Source organism: Solanum tuberosum, unplaced genomic scaffold, assembly GCF_000226075.1.
Source record: "Solanum tuberosum cultivar DM 1-3 516 R44 unplaced genomic scaffold, SolTub_3.0 scf00626, whole genome shotgun sequence".
Lineage (NCBI taxonomy): Eukaryota > Viridiplantae > Streptophyta > Magnoliopsida > Solanales > Solanaceae > Solanum > Solanum tuberosum.
In genome coordinates, this window is record NW_006239538.1 from 73,291 (window position 1) to 94,471 (window position 21,181).

The window sequence follows — 21,181 nt, forward strand, 5'->3', positions numbered from 1 at the left end:
AAATTAAAGTTAGATGAAACAATTACTTAAGTGGAGAACAAATAGCTTTGTAATAATTTATTATGCGATTTTATAATTTTTTATTTATTTGATAAGATTGAATAAACAATTGGGGCTATTTTAATAGTTTTACAACTTATGAGATTTTTATGTTTATGAGAAATATACAACACAAAAATTCCATATCGCATGTCCAAACAAAACTTCAATTTCATCTCATGATTTCATATCATGATACCATATCATAATTCCATATCGCATGGCCAAACAGCCCCTAAATGAAAATTGAGAGATATTTTCTACCCTTTTCCCTAAATTTTTTAGTAAATTACCTAATGGTCTAAATGAAAAATAAAATAAAATAATGAATAATACATACATATTAAGAAATGATTATCTTAAAAGAAATGTACTTTAAGAACATAATACAAAATATTTTTTTCTTGATTTCCCATCCGATGTTTAAAGTCCATATTAGCGTGTCGATTAAATCTGAATCGTGCACTATAGGACCCATTCGAGAATATCGCTCTCAACAAGATTTTCTCCATACTCATGACAATTCGAGACCTCTGGTTAAAGGCTAAGCAGCCCACCACTACACTACAACTCATATTAATACAAAATAGCTTTTTTCCAATTACAAATCATTATAGATGAAGTACTTTATTATTTTTTATATCTACGTGTGTGGAGAAGATTAGTGAAGAGTTTTATTGGCTAATTCCTTGTTAACATGATGATTTGACAGAACAATTAATTAGAAGAGTCCTAAATATTGTGTTTATTTTTTCTTCTAAATATTGTGAATTGACATAACAATTTTAGGGGAGTTCTAATCATTTTGTTAATTTCTTTTTTAATATTGTGAAATGACACAACAGTTTTTGAAGTGTCTTAAATCTTAATTGTTATATCTATTTTTGTATAATTTCAACGTTGTGAAGTGACACAACAATTTAGAAAAATCGTATATATCTTTTATCATGAAATGGTAAAGTAACACAAAGATAAATGTTTAACTATAAAAATATAACAAATTATATATGCTTATTTTAAATGATTTTGAATCGATCCATATGAATGACTCGAATCAAATTTTTTTCAAAGGGTAACTTGTTTGGAAAAATTACATAAATACACAACTTAAGATATCATAATCTCTAAAATTTATATCATTTTAAGAAAAATTGTAAAAATCTCTTTTAGATACATCTCTATCCCCTCTCGGATACATCTCTACTTTATCTCGGATATATCCCTTCCATTAAGTAATATATCATTTGTAATGTATTGGACAACCACTGAATGTATCCGAGTCTAGTGAAAAATTTGGGACTTTTGTAATTGAAAAAACTTCTGAGATATGATATAATTATCCCCAAATGTATGGAATTTATGTATTTTATGCTAACCTCTTAATGCTAAGAAAATGACTCAATAGAAGGGTAATTTGGAACTTTAATTTGAGTTTATGAAGATTGAAGTTTCCATTTAAAAAACAACAATAGTTTATAAACTTTATATATTTTTTTCCTTTTGTCTTAAATAATAATACCTACATAAATTACGCATAATCTATTGTATAATATAAAAAATAGACATTCTGAAATGAAAATGCAAATATCAATAATAAATAAATTATAAACATTGAAAATTGAAATGATAAAACTAACCTTTTGAATAGTAAAAATATATATTTTAAGTTGTTGGATGACCATTATTTATGTTATTTCTTTTGAAACATTTTATTTCTAGCACTCGAACTTAAAATTTATGATTTAAAAGACAAAAAATATATATTTCAATTATTTCACCGCAACCTAATAACATACATTGTGATCAACTTGAAACCTACACCCATTTTGTTCTCATCTTAATCAAATGAACAAAAAAAAAACTCATAAAACAGCTCACAAACTCTTGTATAGTAATAGATGTTTTATATGTTCAAAAAAACGCCATCCACAAAACCTTTAAATATTTTATATTTTAATTCAAGAACAAGCCAAAAACAAAGACAAAAAAACAAAAATCAGACACACAACCCTCTTATACAAGTTGTGGTGGAAATTAAATATTTCAACCTTATATATTACTCCCAACAAAAAAAAAAATGAAACAAGAAAGAATTAATTTCAATTTAAGTTCCAATCCAAAACTTAAATTTTCTCTCTTTTGATGTCACCAAATTCATCATCTTATATTCATCAAGAGAGGTTGAATTGGGTGGTTATATATTTTTAAGATTACAAATCTTATATTTTAAGAAGACTTATTTATCGATATCTTTGAGTGTGTCTGTTATAGCAGGTAATTTATTTTATTTTTAATATTACAAATCTTAGAGTTTAAGAAGACTTATCTATCGATATTTGAGTGAGTTATAACAGGTAATCTATCTTATTTTCGAAATTACAAATCTCATATTATGAGGAAGCTAATTACTTGTCGATGTTCTTTGAATGAGTTAATTATATGTTGTAGCAGGTAATTTGTCTTATTTTCAACATTACAAATCTAGAGTTTTAAGGAGTGAGTTATAGCAGGTAATCTAACTTATTTTCGAAATTACAAATCTCATATCATGAGGAAGCTTACCCGTCGATGCTCTTTGAATGAGTTGATTATCTATTGTAGTAGGTAATTTGTCTTATTTTCAACATTACAAATTTGAGAGTTTAAGGAGAGACTTAACTACACTGATGTTTGACTGACTTATATATAGCATGTAATCTATCTTATTTTCAAAATTACAAATCCCATATTACGAGGAGGCTTGCCTATCAATGTTCTTTGAATGAGTTGATTATCTGTTATAGCGAGTAATTTGTCTTATTCTCAACATTACAAATCTCACATTTTAAGAAGAGGACATTTGAGTGACTCTTATCTTATTTTCACATCACAGCTCTTATATTTTTAAGAAGCTTATCTTTTAGTGACTTGTTATAGCATGTAATCTTATCTTACTTTTAATATTACTAATTAATCTTGCATTTATTTTCTTGAAGGTTAATTATACTTATAGTATTTGAAATAATGCTTGCTCTATCTTCATCATTGAGCTACAAAAATGAAAGGGAAAATTATGATTTATTCCAAGATTTTCCCCATGGGAATTTAATCAACACCATCGATTTCGATGACCTTTTCGATGAAATCAACGATGGAGATTTGCTGCCAGATTTCGAAATTTTTGGTGAATTTTCAGTTATTAGTTGTGAAGAATCTGCTACTCATGGTAATATGAAATTCAAGTCAAAAGAAGCTAAAAAATCATCTAGCCAAATAAAAAATCCTCAAGGAAAGAGGAAAGTAAAGGTAATTTTTTTTTAGTTATATTCATCGTAGCGTAAGAAATTTTTGCATTACTGTTTCCTGTTTTAGCCGTAGTTAAAGATTATAAATTTCATATATTAAGAACTAAGGAGTATTATTCGTCGATATCCTTTTTAAGTGACTTGATGACTACCTCTCATGTAGAAGATAATAATTAATTTGTCTTATCTTTTATGATTACAAATTTATTTTATGCTCTTTGAATGGTCTAATGATATAAAAGTTTATTTATAATAATGATAATATAACTTAAATAAACTTGTAATGTTAATCATGTAAAGTAAACATCATAAGTCATCATCGATTTAATTTTCTCTTAAAAATTTAAGTTATATACACTGACAAAATAATAATTTTTTAATGGATAAGTTATAAATTAATGTTTTATTTATTTATTTGTTTGTCTGTTTGTCCTTTAAATTTTATTTTTTAGTAAAATGGAAGTTTAATTTCTTGAATTATGTGAAGGTGGATTGGACTCCAGAGCTACATAGGAAATTTGTAAAAGCAATAGAGAAATTAGGTGTTGATAAGGCAGTCCCATCAAGAATTTTGGAGCTTATGTCTACTCATGGTCTCACTAGACATAACATTGCTAGCCATCTTCAAGTAAGTTTTATCCTTAATTCGGGACGTTGGGTTCGAGTTTTAGATATGGAGTTATTCGCTATGTTCAGTTTATATGATATTTTTCATTTTTTTAGAACGAAATTAACATATCTATAGACTATGTAAAAAGTGTTATACAGTTGCAATAATTAATAATTTAGAATATTTTAAAGACATATGAATAACTTTTGGTCAAAGAATAACTTGCTTTACTCTTGAAATTTGAATATCGTCATCTTGCAATTTGGGAGCGCTCTCCCCAATATGAGAGTTTCGGAAAGAATCAGAATCAATGCGAATATCGAACATCAAAGAAAAAAAACTGATTCAATTAGTTTTGATTAAAACTAATTCAAAATTTATATTTTACTCTTTTTAGAAAAAATAAATATGTTTCAATTTTTGTTTTACCTTTGTGTAATTAATACTAGAATAAAACACATGGCATACTTATGCAAATATAATTTAAATAGTACTCTTGATATTTAGCTCATAAAATTTGAAAATATTTAAAATATTTTTCAACTTTGTAACAATTCAAATCAAAAGAGGGAGTATCTCATTTAAATTTTATTGTATGAGTTACAATTTTTTTTATATATGTATGTGTTATTAAATTAAGGTCAGGTACAATAAATCTTCAAAATAAATCTAATATGATAACCTGAAAGAAAAAAAATCAGTCATAAGTTATATTGACCTGATAATATAAGAATTGTTCACACTTTTACTATATGTAATTTAAATTCTTGTTATATATGTGAAGAAATATCGAGCTCATCGAAAACATTTACTAGCGAGAGAAGCTGAAGCGGTGAGCTTGAGCCATAAAAAGCAAATGTACAGCGGAACCGCCATGATTGGAGGTGGAGGAAAGAGAATTTTGATGAACCCATGGCCTTCACCACCAACCATGGGTTTTCCACCCATGGCTCATCATATTAAACCCTTACATGTTTGGGGGCATCCACATGTAAATAATTCTTTTTGGCATCCACATTATCAAAGGGTGAGTTTTTTTTTTTTTTTCGATTTACTCAATTTTAATTTGACTCGATATAAAGTTCTAAAAAAAAATAGGATTTTAAATTTTGTGATTGACCATATAACATGTTTAACATTTGTATGGTTATAAAAAAAATTAAAAAAATATTATGATTTTAAATATAATATAATATTTATGTGATTAATATTTCATAAAAAAAATATTATAATTTATTTTAGATTATAAATTTCAAATATATTTTGTAGGTATCAAATTCTCTTGCACCAGGAACTCTTTGTTTTCCTGCGCCAATAGCACCCACGGTAACTGTTCAATCGAATAATTATTGTTAATGTTTAGTAGACGTTTGATTATGTAATTTAAAAAAAAAACTTATTTAAAACTTGAGCCGAAACTTAAATTTATTTTTATTTTATAATAAATATAAATAAATGTGATTTAATAATATAAAAATTGTTTTTAAATTATTATTTTTTTGACTGATATAGACAAAATAATTTGATGCAGAGATTTGCAGCACCTCTTATGGTCCCAGGCATCCCACCACCCCATCCCATCATCAGAGTTGACACAATTTCCTCTGATTTGCATCCCGTGAGCCTTCTTTCTCTTCCGTGATTTATCATCACATAAATATTTTATGACTCGTTTCATATCATAAGTTTTAAAAAGTCATATATGTATGTTAATAGACCTTTCGATTTAACCTTAATTAGCAAATAACTATGAGTATGCATATTTAGACATCTTAACTTGGTTTTATTGTGTCAGTTGAACACTTCAATGTATAAAATGATCATCTAGACGTACATCTTCAAAATTCATGTGTCACAATAGCATCGAGTATTCGTAAGACACAGTAAAAATAAGTTAGAGCGTTTAGTTGTCAGTTGAGATCAAATTGAGATGTCTAGATGTACTACACTCTCAATGTTGGAATGTCTACTTACTAGCTAGCGTGTGTTCACGTATTATGCCTTGTAAAATCTTTCCTTCTTTTTTTGAGTCAAATTTTTTACTAAGAAATTTCATCATCTACTATATATACAATTAAAAAAAATTAACCTCTTATATACAATATAATTTTTTGACAAATTAATTTTTCCCCGATTTCTGATATATTATCTTGATGTTGTTAACAGTCAAACGAGAGCATAGATGCAGCTATTGAAGATGTTTTAGCAAAGCCACAATTGCCACTTCCCATAGGACTGAAACCTCCATCAATTGACAGTGTGTTGAATGAATTACAACGTCAAGGGATTACCAAAATACCCCCAACTTGATTTTATAATAATTTCGAGGTGTTTTTTTTTAGCGGGGATTCTCTCGAAAAAAATCCTTAAATTCGACGATATTTCTTGCACTTGATGTATCAACAATGAAGAAAAGAAGAAAAGAAAAAAAGTATTCAAAGGTCTTTGTTATTTAACGTGAGATAAAGAATTACTCCCTCCGTCCCATTTTATGTGGTAACATTTGACCGGGGCACGGAGTTTTAAAGAAATAAATGAAGACTTTGAAATGTTTTATCAAATTGACCCTTTTAAAAAGTAGACTCACTTTTCTCTCTCCTCATAAATGTATTGAAGTATTATTTTAAAATTAAGTGGGACCAACAAGGGTAAAAGATGAATTTTACCTTTAAATACTTACCATATTAAGAAATGTGACATTCTTTTTTAGACTGGCCAAAAAGGAAATTGTGCTACATAAAATGGGACGGAGGGAGTATAATTTTGAAACATATTTTATGTGAAATAAAATGCTAATAATTAATCCTATGAGACATTTCACTATATTAGTAATTTTTTAGGTTTGTTGTACTCTTTTGTTCTTGTGTCTGGTTGGGACAATAACAATTACTGAACTTAACAAGGGCCACACATGCATGAAGTACTGGTCATTTTATGTCACACTATTCTGTCATCTAGGGTGTAAAAAATAATATGAAAAATCGATTGAACCTAATCGAACTAAATCGATTTAATAAAATTGTAGATTTTTATTTAAATGTATAACTATTCCGAACAATTGAGATAATCTTTTTAATTTATAAAAAAATAAAAAAAATCCCAAATCGAACCGAATAACCTTACATGTATGTAAATATATTTTATATATTAACAACATGTTAAATTTAATATATAAATATATTTTATAACATTTTTCAAATATAAATATAACTTAGATCCTAGGCCTCTGGTGACCAGACAACTTTCAGTCTTTGCTCTTTATTTAGCTTTCACTTAATTAGGTTGAAAATTAAAAGATACTGTAATAGATACTCTATCAAACAATACAACAAAACATATCCAAACACTCTTATTAAATATTTAAGATCAAACAATACGGTAACAAGGTTTTACATTCTTATCTTTTTGGTGAAGAATTAAAGTGTTTCTTCAAGAACATATTTGTGAAAGAAATATATTAATAGTAGTATATTTTGAGGTGATATTTTAAAAGTAAAAGAAACCAAAAATTAATCGAACCGTACCGATACCGAAGAGAAACCGATATGATTGGGATGGTTTTAAAAATTATAATTTTGGTTATATATTATAAAATACCCAAAAAATTAGGATGATATAATTTTTTTTAAAATAACCGATTGAACCGTACCATCGACACCCCTATTGTCACCAATTGATAACCTTTCAAAGGGGAGAGCTTATTGCATGAATAAAAAGAATAGTTCAATTCGAGTTCTACTATTCGTTTTAGAGTCTCGATTAATTTCAACACTAAATAAAAGGGAAAAAAATGATAATAGTGAGACCTTTTTAATGTAGAGTAAATTTGATTTAAGTTATAAATTTCAAGGGCAAACTTAGACCTTTACCCTTTTATATTATAAAAAGAAGGATGAGATGATTTAAAAAGATTTAGATTTTCACATTAAATGTGAAATATATAGGTAATTAATTAACTGCTAATAATATATGACATATATTGGAAACAAATTCATTAGGCATATTTTGTCCCAAATATCATTGTTTTCATAACATTTGATGTCAAATGTCGTTGTTTTTATGATATTTGTTTATAAATGTCGAGCAATGCTTTAATTTAGGATTTATAATGGTTTTTGAACTTACCATCAAACTTATCATAGTTACTGTCTCAATCTTACTAGGTTTTCAATTAAATATTTATATATATTTAATGAATTCTTAATATAAATACGTCTAAACAAAAGATTTTGAGTTCATTTGAACCATAATAATTAACATATCCTCCATCTACCCTTGCTTCATGTATACCATGTTGTTTTCTATTGAGAAAATATATAAAGTCACCATTGAAGTTGTCCCGAATTTTCAAAAAAACACTTTAACTTTGCAACCGTCCTATTACCCCACTAAATAATTTTGAACAAATATTATTATATCATTTTTCGATCAGCCCCAAATTTTAAAAAGCAAGTGTGTTCACACACCAATCATTACATGACACGTGTTAATTTAATTAAAAATATTTAAAAAAATCATTTTGAGTTTTTTCTTTATCTTTTTTTTTCTTGATTTCTCTCTCTTACTTTTTGACTTATTTTAATTTTGATTCATCTTAAATTCTACTTCATCTTCCAACCCCCACATTCAAGTGATCCATCCTTCCATTTTCTTTCTTTTTCTTCACCTCCAACCCTCACCCCACGTCAAGTTGAACCCCTCTCCTATTGTTTTTCTTTTCTTTTTCTTCTTCTCCTCCATTCAAATTCTTTATTTTCCGTGATTTTTTTCTAATATAAAAACGAATTTATACTATTTTTCTAGACTTTATTGAATTATTCATAACAAAACTAATTATTTTTCTAAGAAAATTAAAATTTTGAAGGCATCATCAATTACTCCTTTTCATATAACTTCAAAATTAGAAATGATAATTTTTAAAAAATCAATGAATTCCCCGAAAATTGAAAGAACTTAATTGAAATCGGATAACAAAACTATATGATACTTCCTAATCATCTTGAAATCTAATGTCAAATTGTTCGAAATGTAAGAACATATTTAGATAAAGTTTTAAAATTAAAGAGAGTAAAATTAATAGTAGTTAAAAAAAAAAGGAAGGTGAAGTTGTGGTAAAAATGGTGGCATTGAAAGTTTGAAGAAGAAAGAAGAAAGAAAGAGAAAAATAAAAGGAAAAAAAGTTAAAATAATAAGAAAATATATTTTATAATAAAATGCTTGTAAAAATAAAATTATATTAGTTATTTTAGGTTGCTCATTTTCTTTGAAAGAGAGTGCACACACTCTCTATGTTAGGTGGACAAAAATGACATTATAATATCAGTTCAAGATTGTTTAGTTGGATAGTAGAACGCACCATAGTTAATGTGTCTTTTTGAAAATTCAAGACAAGTTCAAGAATTGAAAGTTTAGACTTATCCACACAAAATTTTATATGCCCATGACCAGTTTGTTTGTGGCATAACACATAAATATGTCATTTAATTTGATTTTATGTGACAATTATATTTTCAATTTTGGATATGTATAAATAGACATTTAAATTATCACAAAATTAAATAAATAGATATATGCATTCTACATAGCAAATCTTCATCTTTAATTGTGTACAAATAGACACTTAAGTTATCGTAAAGTTAAACTAAAACAAATGTGAACAAGTGTGTGTACTGTTATATAAAACTATAGTAAAGAAAACTCAAACATAATTATCTATTGCAAAGTGCAAACTGCAACTTGTGAAAAGGTTTTGATATTTTTGTACATAAATCGCACTTTGCGAATGCGTTTTATGCTTTGTTTTGGTCACTTCTCTTTTAGGTAGCTAATAAGTTATCCAACACCATATATATGATTATTTTTTTTAATTGGGTTGGGCCTTGTTTATCTTATTTTGAATTAATACAGAGTTTAAAAAATTAAAGAAGACTTTGAATCTTATAGTTTTAAATTAAAAATATGTTTAATGTACCAAAATATCGTTTAGTTTCGTAATCTTAAAATGTGATGTAAAAAAAAATGAAATTAAGGAATTGGTAGAAAGGGAAATATGCATGTTACTTTAAATGAACTAGTTAAAACAAAATTCGGATAACTAAATTGAAACGGGGGGAGTTCATATTAATCTCAACAAGTTGTAACATAGGCTTATTTCAATTGATGTTAATATGTATAATTAAAGAAGGCGTGTTTATTACGGGTGGAAAGATCTCAATCAACCCAAAAAAAAAAAAGGTAAATAATCATATAATTTAAAGATTATTTATCATTGAATATTCAATGAAATGTTGTAAAAAAGGGTAAATAATATATTATGATTAAGATATGTATTTAGTTTCTTTTTAAGGAAATAAGTTTATTTGCTAGTAAAGAGAATTAATCTTGTCATTTTAATTATTTTAACTAAGATATTAATAGTATTTAATTTATTGTTTTATATGCTATCCTGCGTAAAATAATAATAGAATCGCTTAACTTGTGCTAATTAATATTTATATGGATAATAATACTATATTTTATTTGAATAATTGTTACATATTGTTTCATAATGTATCGTATTATATTGCATTGTGTTATGTTGTATCATTTTTTATCGTTACATAATGTCACAAATCCATAATTTGAATAATAAACTTAAAAAAATAAAGTATCGAATAGAGCTACTATATAAATAAAAAAAGATAAATATAAAATAGGATTTTTTTTCTTTCAAAAGCTAATAAGGTTATTCCAACACCATATGTGACCTTTTTAAAAAACTTTCTCAAAGTTATTCCAACACCATATATTACCGTACTATTTTTATGTAACTACAAATGTGTATACTGTAACACTTCAAAAATTTCTAAGTTAAGTTCAAATCATTCTTAAATTATGTATAAGGTCGTACTGAGTGACTCTTAATTTTTCTTAGGTGTTAAGGTAATTTTTTTAGTGTGGAAATGATTTTGGATATCAATTAAGGTCACTAGAATCTCCTATAACACAAAGTTGAGTTGAACTAAATAGATATATGCATTCTATATAGCAAATCTTCATCTTTAACTGTGTAACAAATACTTAAGACACTTAAGATATTGTAAAGTTGAACTAAAACAACTATGAAGAAGTGTGTGTATAATGTTATATAAAAATATAGTAAAGAAAACTCAAAACATAACTATCTATTGCAAAGTGCAAACTGCAACTTGTGAAAAGGTTTTGATATTTTTGTATATAAATCGCATCCATCGGATGCGTTTTATGCTTTGTTTTGGTCATTTCTCTTTTAGGTAGCTAATAAGTTATCCAACACCCATATATATGATTATTTTTTAAAATTGGGTCGGGCCTTGTTTGTCTTATTTTGAATTAATACAGAGTTTAAAAAAATTAAAGAAAGCTTTTAAATCTTATAGTTTCAAATTAAAAATATTTTTAATATCATTTAATTTTGTAATCTTAAACATGTGATGTAAAAAAAAATGAAATTAAGGAATTGGTAGAAAGGGAAATATGCATGTTTCTTTAAACGAACTAATTAAAAGAAAATCAGGATAAACAAATTGAAACATCGGGAGTTCATATTAACCTCAACAAGATGTAAGTAACCTAGGCTTATTTCAATTGATGTTAATATGTCTAATTAAAGAAGACATGTTTATTACGGGTAGAAAGATCTCAATCATTTCAAAAAAAAAAATGTAAAAAAATAGGTAAATAATCATATAATTTAAAGATTATTTATCATTGAATATTGAATGAAATGCAGTAAAAAAAAAGTACATAATATATTGTGATTAAGATATGTGTTTAGTTTCTTTTAAGGAGATATAAATTTGTTTGTTAGTAAAGAGAAATAATCTTGTCATTTTAATTATTTTAATTAAGATATTAATAGTATTTAATTTATTGTTTTATATGCTATCCTGGGTAAAATAATAATAGAATCGCTTAACTTGTGCTAAGCATTATTTTTATGGAAAAAGATACTATATTTTATTTGAATGGTTGTTACAGTTTCATAATGTATCGTATTATATTGTACTGTGTTACATTGTATCGTATTCTATTTTTTAATTGGATACAATAATTGAATAGATTGTATCGTTCTTTGTCGTTACATAATGTCACAAATCCATAATTTGAATAATAAACCTACAAAAAGTAAAGTATCCAAAAGAGCTACTAAAAAAAAAGTAAAATATAAATAAAATTATTAAATAATAAATTGAGAAATTATTAAGTTTTTTTTTTTTCAAAAGCTAAGAAAGTTATTCCAACACCATATATGACCTTTTTTAAAAAGTTTCTTACGTACGTAGAGTTTCTTACTATTTTTTGTACTACAAATGTGTCTACACATTTCATTGATTCACTTTCATAACTTTAGTGTCTAAATTAGTTGTAATAACTAAATTAAAAAGTGATGAAATTTTATATTTTTGAATGTGTGGCATTGATGAGTGTGATCAAGTTATAAATAAATTGGGTGAAAAGTAAATGCTGAAAATTAGAATTTAAGTAGATTTAAAAAATATTAGAGCGATTTCTTTGTAAACATCATCGTTATATAAAAAAAAAGTGCAGCTAACACACATCAATATCATAAATAAATTTTACAATATCAAATCATATTTATTTGTTATAACGAAAAATCTTTTACAAATTTAACGTTTTATAAAATGCTAATAATAAATTTCTTTGAGTGATTTGAAAGTTTATCTTCTTTTTTTTCGTTGATCAATGTGTACATTATAAAAATAATCATCCATTTATAACTTTCGATGATCTTAAAGTTCAAAATTTTCTTTACTCAATTGATATATACAAGTTAATAAAGAGAATTCCATAGAATAAACATGTACTAATAAAGAAGCTTTTCTTAACATATTATTTTTGAAATCTTTCCTCCATCAAAACTCATTACATCATATTTATTAAATACGATTTGTTTCTTCTTGTGTGATCAATGAACTATTACATTAAAATAAAAATTACCTTGTGTTCATGCAAAAAATAGAAAAAAATTCCATATGAAAAAATCTCATACTTAAAACTTGAATTCGAAATATATTTAACTTCTTTTAGTTGAAAGGATCCTTTTATTAGTAAAAAAGAAAAACATAAAACTATTCAAAAAAAAAAAAGGATATTTGCGTGGGGAAAAAGAAAAGCCTTCAAAATATTTAGGGGTTATAAATAGTACAGAATTTGTTCTTTGTTGCTCATTTTTGCTTTGAATAGCTAATCATCTCTGTAGAGAAAATTCAGTTTTCTTCTCGATTTTTTCCGGTAGGGTTTTAGCAGAATGTCGAAAACTCCGAATCCGAACAGTACCGGTCCTAGTGGTTATGCCGACGCCGGAAAACCCGCCGGAGATGAGGCGACAGTGAAAGTTCCCTCCAAGGATTCAAAGAAGAAGGCTAACAAGAAATACGAATACTTAGTAAGTATCAATGAGTATGAATCCGACAATTGTTATTATTTTTTGGTTACAATTTTGAAAAGTTATCACTCGTTGAGTTATTGCAAGAAGGAGATGGGAAAAAGGATTAGTACTTGATGTCTTATTTTGCAAACTATTTGATAATTTAATTATACAAATTTGTGAGTTTAGAATGTTTATAGTTAGTTTTAGCTGTATTAGTTTTTGAAAAGTGATGGAACAATACATGCAGACGTTATACTTATTCTGTAGAGATAGATCGAGAAGTTGTTTCTGATAGTCTCTCTGCTTGAAATGAAGCATTTCCAAGAAGTTTGGAAAAGGAAATACATAAATAAGTGAAGTATGTAATCAGACCTTACCCCTATATTGTATCGATAGAGAGGCTGTTTCTAGTAGATCCTCGACTTAGAATAAAGCATTTCCAAGCCGTTTGAAAAAGGAAATACTGAAATAAGAGCAGTAAGCACAAGTAGGTTCTGGGGAGGGTAGAATGTACACTTTTGAAAAGTCATCACTCGTTGAGTTATTGCAAGAAGAGAAAAGGAATGGGGAAAAAGTATTAGTACTTGATGTCTTTTTTTTTTTTTTTTTTTTTTTGATAACCGAGAAATCCGTCTGTGACCCGCCCTTTGGACCAATCACAGCCTTCTAAACTCGGTGGATAATGGGCCCGCCCCTCTACCCTTCTCCACTTAAATACCTGGCTTCGCTTTGCATGGTGTGGGGCTTGAACCTGAAACTACGAGAATAGTTGGTAAAGAAGTTGTGGAGCAAATGTTTGAAAAAAATTGACTCTAAATCCCACATGCTTTCCGGAACAGCGGGAGTAATATTTCTTATTTTTAGATAGGCATGTTAAAAGTAATTATTTCTTACTTTTAGATGGGCATTTTAGTTTAATAGAACCAGGGAGAAGTAAAATTAGTTGAAATAAAACTCAATACTTCAATTAGCCGACTCTTTGCAGCACTTTTACATTTATGTATCTGTTATTTTATTTATATATTTATTTATTGTGTTTATGATATTGTGTTCAGTCTGAAGAAGATTTGGCTCTGAAGCAGCAATTGGAACTGTATGTGGAAAGAATTCAGGATGCAGATCCTGGACTTCAGAAGGTTGCCCTGGAGAGCATGAGGTTTTTCTCTCTTTTCGTAATTGTTTAAATTTCATTTAGTATACTTGAATGCAGAGTTGACAGTGACCCAAATTTTTGTTTGCTTATACTGGACTGATGAAATGTAGTTAAGTATTTATTGGCTCAAGAGGTGTTTATGATGCTTTTCTGTAGAATGAAACCTCAGGATTATTGTGCACTTCATTTGTGTTAAGAAATTCTGAAGATATTAATTATATTTGAAGAAACTCTTGGGACAGTTATCATCTTTCATGAATGCGTGAACTGACTGTTAAGACTTCCATTTAGTCCTTTAGCACACTTACTTTGCAAGAGTGCTAATAGCAGGTGGAAGAGGGTCCCTCAGTCTTTGTTTATGAATCTCCACGGAATGTGTCAAGTACACTCTATCATCAGTACACAATCATATTGATGACAGCTTTATTTACAAGAGTGGTAGTACTTAGTAGCATATATAAGGGTCCCTTGTTCTTTTTGTTTATGAATCATAGGAGATGTGCCAAGTACACCTATGATTAGAACAGTGTTTTGGACTCCGAAAGGCGACAAGGGCCTGCCTCGCCACGAGCTCGCCGCTCACCTTTTTGAATTAAGGCGCCAATTAATACCAAAATTTTAAAATTTTAATTGCATATATAAATATCCAAAATCTTAATAGCAATAACATATATTGGCAAATATTTCAATTCAAAGACTAATAGTAGATACTAAAAGTCTAGAACTTGAATGGCTCAATAATTCATAAGACAATTGACAAGCAATACTAAATTAAGCAGGGAAGAAATAATTATAGAAGGATTATTTTTTTTAAATATAGGCAGATTTCAGTGAGCAGTGAGCACTGCAACAGAACAGAGCACTCAGTTCACTACCACTGAAAAGTGAAAACAGAGGACTCAGGTGACACAGTCTCAGCCACTCACTACTGAAAAACAGAGTAGGGAAGAAGAAGAAGAGAAGAACTGAAGCAGAAGAAAAAAGGAGGTCTCGTCTCGTACCTGGCAGCAGTCGCGATTCGCGAAGAAGCTCGACTCTCGATCTCGAAGGGGTCGCGACCAGTGGCGGAGGCAGGAATTCTATCAAGGAGGTTCAAATAAAAAAAATGTTGTTGCCTGGAATCGAACCTGTGACCCAAAGCTCACGTAGGTGAAATCCTGAACCCCATAAACCATTGAGCTACTCCTTTGACATATGCTCAGGGGGTTCAATTTTAAATATATACACGTACACAAAAAATTGATCTTATATATATAGTGTAATTTTTTTTCCGAGGGGGGTCGGATGACCCCCCTGGACACACTCTACATCCGCCACTGGTTGCGACTGAGGAGAAGAGGAGTGCAGGTCGCACAGGTGAAAGTTTGCAAAAGAACCCAAAAAAAACCCTAATTTTGGCTTTTAATTATTAAATCAGAGCTTAAAAAGAAAGCGAAGTCAGTTGCCTCTCCTCGTCATTGCCTTTTTGTCGCCATAGCTCACCATTTTCAAATTGCCTCGTCTCGCTGCAGATAGGCGATAGTGCCTCGCCTCGCCTTGTCGCCAAAGGCGAAAGGCAAGTGTCTTTCACAACACTGGATTAGAACTTGTGTGTCATTAGTACATGATCATAAATGCAAGAGTTGCACATCCAAGGGTGTGGCTTAGCGGTTAATGAAGTGGGTGAAAACCTTGGAGACCAGGGTTCAATTTTAAGCAGAAAATTAAAAACTAGGTAATTTCTTTCCATTTACCTAACCATTGGACCTCTGCTGGTGGAAAAATGATATATCTTTTTCAAAAAAAGTATGTATAAAACATTGTTGAATTAGAACTTGACAGTCCGTACAAAACATTTGATGGACTAGAACCTGCAGCCAATGACCAAATGGATATTTGAAATATTGCGGGTTTTAAAATCAGGATGCGAGACATACTTATCACCTATGCATATTTGGTTGTGGCATTTTGGAAAATACTGTTTCTTTTCCTTCTATTACACAGTTTGACTTGAGCTGGAGATTCAAGAAGATATTTGACTTTTCTAAATATAGTTAACATATTTATAAATACAAAAAACAATGTTGAGTCAATCTATTTACTAAACAAAAAAGTCAATGCTAGTTGATATATCATATATATTAATAAAAAAAAGCGTGGTACATCAACAATAGAATGTCCATTTGTTGAGTTGTGTTGAAGGTAAATGTTATAAGAAGAATGACATGAACCTTATAAATAAAAAAATAAGAATGACATGACATATAGAGTTTCAACTCCCAGAAGTTGTTGAAGATGTTGACAATTATAGGAGAAAAGTAGAATGTTTATCTTTTTTCTTATTCATCTTTTCTCTTTTGCAGGCAGGAAATACAAACTGCAACAATCTCCATGACAGTTCCAAAACCACTGAAGTTCTTGCGTCCCCATTATGGAACACTAAAGAGATTTTATGAGAAAATGCCAGATTCTGATTTGAAGGCATTGACTTCTGTCCTGCACTTCTCTATCCTGATATCTGAATAAACTTATTTACATGTTTTAACTTCACTGCATGCAGACACTTCTGGCAGATATTCTCTCTGTTCTGGCTTTGACAATGTCTGCTGAAGGAGAAAGGGTATGTTCTATATATTCTGTTGATATGCTATTAACTCTTTGGTGTGAGCTTAAGTATCTTCATTAGCTGTAATAGAGATTGTTAATTTTCATTGGTTCTTACAGGAGAGCTTGAAGTATAGAGTGTTGGGAACTCAAGGTGACATTGGTTCCTGGGGACATGAATATGTTAGGTAAGACTTTTTTTTTTCTACTCCAGCTATCCTGAAATATTTAGTTGTACCAATGCTGTTGCAGACTGCAAAATAGATGATTTTTTCTTCTTTACTTGTCAAAAAAAAAAGTCTGATGGTAGTTGGTTGCAATGATAAGATATTAGTTGTTCTCCATATTACTTGATGCGTATGCAAGTGTGTGTCATCATTTCTCATTTCTGCCATATCCATTTTCACCTGTAATCTGTGAAAAAAATATCAGTTTCCCTCTGCATTTGGAAGTTGCTGTTTAATGCTGACTGTTTGTGACAGGAACTTGGCTGGAGAAATTGGACAAGAGTATGCAAAGCTGGAGGTCGGTGTTCCTTAATCCCGAGGTTCTTGTAAAGTGTGCACAGAATGTAGCTGTCAACAGTTCATGCAGTAGTGCTTTGTACTCGGGAATTTCTTGTTTCGAGTCTAACAGTTATATATATTTTTTTCAGATCAGTATTACATGCACTTTATCTGTATCTATTCCAATTTAATTTATACGACACATTATCCATTTTGGGATGTTTGACACCATTTTATTTGTACAACTTTCACGACTTTCAAGAATTTAAATTCATTAAACTATTCATATATTAACTTTGATGCGAGTTTGCTCCCTTTGCGACTAGTATTTTAGCTTTCCATCTTCACTAATATGTTTTATGAGTTAAATTAACATCTTGGCTCCATGCCCAATCAATCACGATCACATAAAATGAAATGTATGTTTATTCTCACTACTGTATCTAGTGTTTTTACTAATCCATGTTTTCATTAAATGTTTACATATAGAATTCCTTTAAGATAGATATTTCTTCAACATTGTGCAACAACAACATAACCCAGTGTAATCCCACAAGTGGGGTCCGGGGAAGGGTAGAGTGTACGCAAACCTTGCCCCTTACCTCGTAGAGATAGAGAGGTTGTTTCCGATAGACCCTCCTGTTTCTTCAACATTGTGCCTTGGCCTAGAATCCACTGTTTTTTCTTGGAATTTGGATAAGAGAAAAGAGTTCCTGCCTTGAGATATGCTTTTTTTACTTTTAAATCATGCTATGATTCTGACATAACTCAGTTTCATTAGCTTGCTTATATTTATGGTCTTTCTATATGTATTATTTTCAGAGTGAAGGGGAGCGCCCACTTTACGATCTTATGGTGCCCGTGCAACAAATTGTTTCTTTCAACTTGAAGGTATCAATAATCACATATGATTTTGTGTTGTCAATTGTAACAAGTTGCAGGATAGAGTATAGGAGGTTGGCTACCATATGTCGTGCTCCTGGGCAGATACATAAATCTCTATGTATTTATCTACCCTTTACTTCTGCCAGAATGTTCAATTGATTCCTTATTTTGCGATGTAGCATAATGCCGAATCTGATGCTGTGGATCTTTTAATCGAGGTACTCTTTCTTTCTTGATACTATGCATCATTTGGTAGCATGTGTATTAGTGAGAATTCTCTTTGCATAAATTCCAGGTTGAAGACCTTGATCTCTTGTTGGAGCATGTGGATAGCAGCAATTGTAAAAGGACATGCTCTTATCTCACGAGTTTTGCAAAGTAAGTCGGCTCTGGGTATGTTTGTGGGTATCCATTGTTGAATGTCTGAATCCCTTCGATTTTTCTGATTAGGATGAGTTCTAGAAGAACCTTTGTGTGCCACTCTATACGTTTCTCTCTTCCTTTATTCCTCTCCTTATATGTGTTTCTTGTCTAACCAGAATCTTAGATGTTGAATTCAGCTTATGTGTCAGGACTAACAGCTTTTATCACAAATGCTGATATTTTGCTTCTCAAGCGGTATTGTTTATCACCGAGTTAATAAAAACCCCAGAGAGGGTATATACTCCTTCGAGCATTTTGAACATGCATATACGTGATCTTATCTTCTGTTACATTGTTGAAGGTAGTGGATTGTAGATTTAAGCTTGAAAAATTAAGGAATTCTCACATGAGCTTTCTTGGTTTTCTATGTTAAGGTTATATTCTTTCTTATTTACCTCAGGAGACGGGTTGTTTTCTCAAAATGGTCAATTCATATTAAAGCATCTACAGAGATTCCAAAAACAATGCAATTGAAAGCGAGTTAATTTCAGGGGTCAGAGCATGGTGTCTAATAATTATAATTGGTTGGTTCTGTTTGAAAATAAAAGTATAACCTCTGATATACTGAGATACCCTTCCTAGTACCCTTTGGAGGACAATATTTAGAGAATAGATAGCATTGTGGATGTGAAAATTTCAATTAATACTCTGTGCTGTCTTGATTGATGGTCTATGCCGTTTGCCACTCTTGCTTGAGCAATTGATAGCTCCTTTTCCTCTCTAAGGTCAATTTGTTGCCGTCTACCATGTTGTAGACGGTATGCACTGATTACTACCATGTTGTACCTTTTTGAATGCAGGAATGATACTTTCTTTAATGTTTTTCTGTATGTACCAATCTTCTTCCATCTGACTTCTCTGCCTGCAGCCGCTGCTTCATATCTCATGTCTTTTTCTGTCTTACAGATACCTTCCTTGGCCTGATGACATATTGGTACTTGATTATGCATACACCATATACATGATGTTTGAGGAGTATCCTCTCGCACTTGTGACTGCATTAGCCCTAGACAATATGGAGGTATGCACTGCTTACTGTTACTAGGTAATTCTTTTGGATTCTTCAATAGACTCTGAAGTATGTCTGTCAGAGACTAGTGGATCTTAAGATTGTAAATTCTGAAATCTGAGTACTTGTAATTATTTTGATTTCCATCACTCTTGCAGTCTATAAAGAAAGTTTTTACATCATGTGATGATAATCTACAGAAGAGGCAGTTATGTTACATCCTTGCTCGTCATGTAAGTTCTCCATTGTGTGCTATTTATATTAGCATTCCAGCATGTAGAAGAATCCTAATATTCTTTCTGTTTCTTCTCTCTGGGTCGAAGAATACCTCTAATTCAGATTCTTGATCTCTGAGGTGTTTTAACAATGCCTTTTCACTACTCTATTATTACTGGTGAAATGACCACTAAGTACTTATCAAAGAATGACACATTGAACTGTAAGTGGATTTTCTTTTTATTTTAAAAAATGAATTGCATTGTATGTTTTTGTTATCGTGCAAGCTCAGAGTATATAGATGACCCAGTTTCTATAGTAGACATCCTAGGATCCTTGTAAAATGAGATAGGATTTAGTGTTCGTCTATTGTTTTTACTCTTTTGGATGTAGATTCAATGATGTAATTTTGACTTCCAGCACTGTGTTGATTTATATACGGTCTGTTACCTTGTCAAAAAGGAAAAGTAGAGCTATCCCTAAATTATTTATTTTGTATCCCTGTAATATCTTTTTTGCCATATTTTCCCTGCTGGGTATATGGCTCTCTTCAGGTCTTTTCAACATAATGTTGTGTTAATTTTAGATCCAAGATGCTAAATTTGCGATTTTGAATCACAGGGTCAAACATTTGATCTTGATGAAAAGTTGTGTGCTAGTGATGAAGATAGAGAAGCATTGCAGGAAATTGTTAACAATGTGAAATTAAGTGAAGGGTATCTTGCACTTGCTCGTGATATTGAGGTCATGGAACCCAAAATCCCTGATGACATATACAAGGTTTACACTTGTACACAACACCTCTCCTTATCATGCTGGATTTGCATATACTGTTGCATCTGTTCGATATGTCCCTATTTGAAGTGATTGACTTGACATTGTCCTGGAGGTATATGTTACTGTCCCTGTATATCTGCTTTTGTTCTGCAACAGAAGTATCTCATGTTATTGTTGCATTGTTTTGCTAGCATCCAGTTCCGGTTATTAATTGTTGATGAATCTGCTCATTTCTTTAAATAGTCCTTCTACCTTGATTCATCCTCCCCCCCCCCCCCCCCCCC

General features: G+C 29.9%; 2 protein-coding genes across 3 annotated transcripts in view; both read left to right on the forward strand.

Annotated features, from left to right (window-relative positions):
- Positions 1-2,159: 2,159 nt before the first annotated feature.
- LOC102593464 (transcription activator GLK1-like) lies at positions 2,160-6,443 on the forward strand. Of its 2 annotated transcripts, XM_006366239.2 has the most exons (7): positions 2,164-2,313; positions 3,015-3,324; positions 3,811-3,951; positions 4,718-4,960; positions 5,203-5,259; positions 5,465-5,551; positions 6,100-6,440. In XM_006366239.2, exons 2-7 carry the CDS (start codon positions 3,043-3,045, stop codon positions 6,241-6,243), a joined length of 954 nt encoding a protein of 317 aa, XP_006366301.1. In that variant the 5' UTR covers positions 2,164-2,313; positions 3,015-3,042; the 3' UTR covers positions 6,244-6,440. The 2 variants fall into 2 exon arrangements, with proteins under 2 accessions (XP_015160308.1, XP_006366301.1); XM_015304822.1 differs by lacking the exon at positions 5,203-5,259 and having other exon boundaries at positions 2,160-2,313; positions 6,100-6,443.
- Positions 6,444-13,099: 6,656 nt separating this feature from the next.
- LOC102593788 (26S proteasome non-ATPase regulatory subunit 2 homolog A-like) overlaps positions 13,100-21,181 on the forward strand; it is a 12,536-nt gene continuing 4,454 nt past the window's right edge. Inside the window, exons 1-12 of the mRNA XM_006366240.2 lie at positions 13,100-13,360; positions 14,401-14,501; positions 16,841-16,958; positions 17,038-17,097; positions 17,202-17,269; positions 17,564-17,606; positions 18,410-18,478; positions 18,652-18,690; positions 18,768-18,850; positions 19,802-19,916; positions 20,063-20,137; positions 20,742-20,900. Of these exons, the coding sequence (XP_006366302.1) occupies positions 13,223-13,360; positions 14,401-14,501; positions 16,841-16,958; positions 17,038-17,097; positions 17,202-17,269; positions 17,564-17,606; positions 18,410-18,478; positions 18,652-18,690; positions 18,768-18,850; positions 19,802-19,916; positions 20,063-20,137; positions 20,742-20,900 (1,068 nt within the window). The 5' untranslated portion in view covers positions 13,100-13,222. The remainder of the gene's footprint in view (positions 13,361-14,400; positions 14,502-16,840; positions 16,959-17,037; positions 17,098-17,201; positions 17,270-17,563; positions 17,607-18,409; positions 18,479-18,651; positions 18,691-18,767; positions 18,851-19,801; positions 19,917-20,062; positions 20,138-20,741; positions 20,901-21,181) is intronic.

Coding starts and splice junctions, on each gene's coding strand:
- LOC102593464 (XM_006366239.2), top strand. CDS start 3,043: ATGCTTGCTCTATCTTCATCATTGAGCTACAAAAATGAAAGGGAAAAT. Junction 3,952..4,717: donor ACATTGCTAGCCATCTTCAA/GTAAGTTTTATC, acceptor ATATATGTGAAG/AAATATCGAGCTCATCGAAA. Junction 5,552..6,099: donor TTTCCTCTGATTTGCATCCC/GTGAGCCTTCTT, acceptor TGTTGTTAACAG/TCAAACGAGAGCATAGATGC.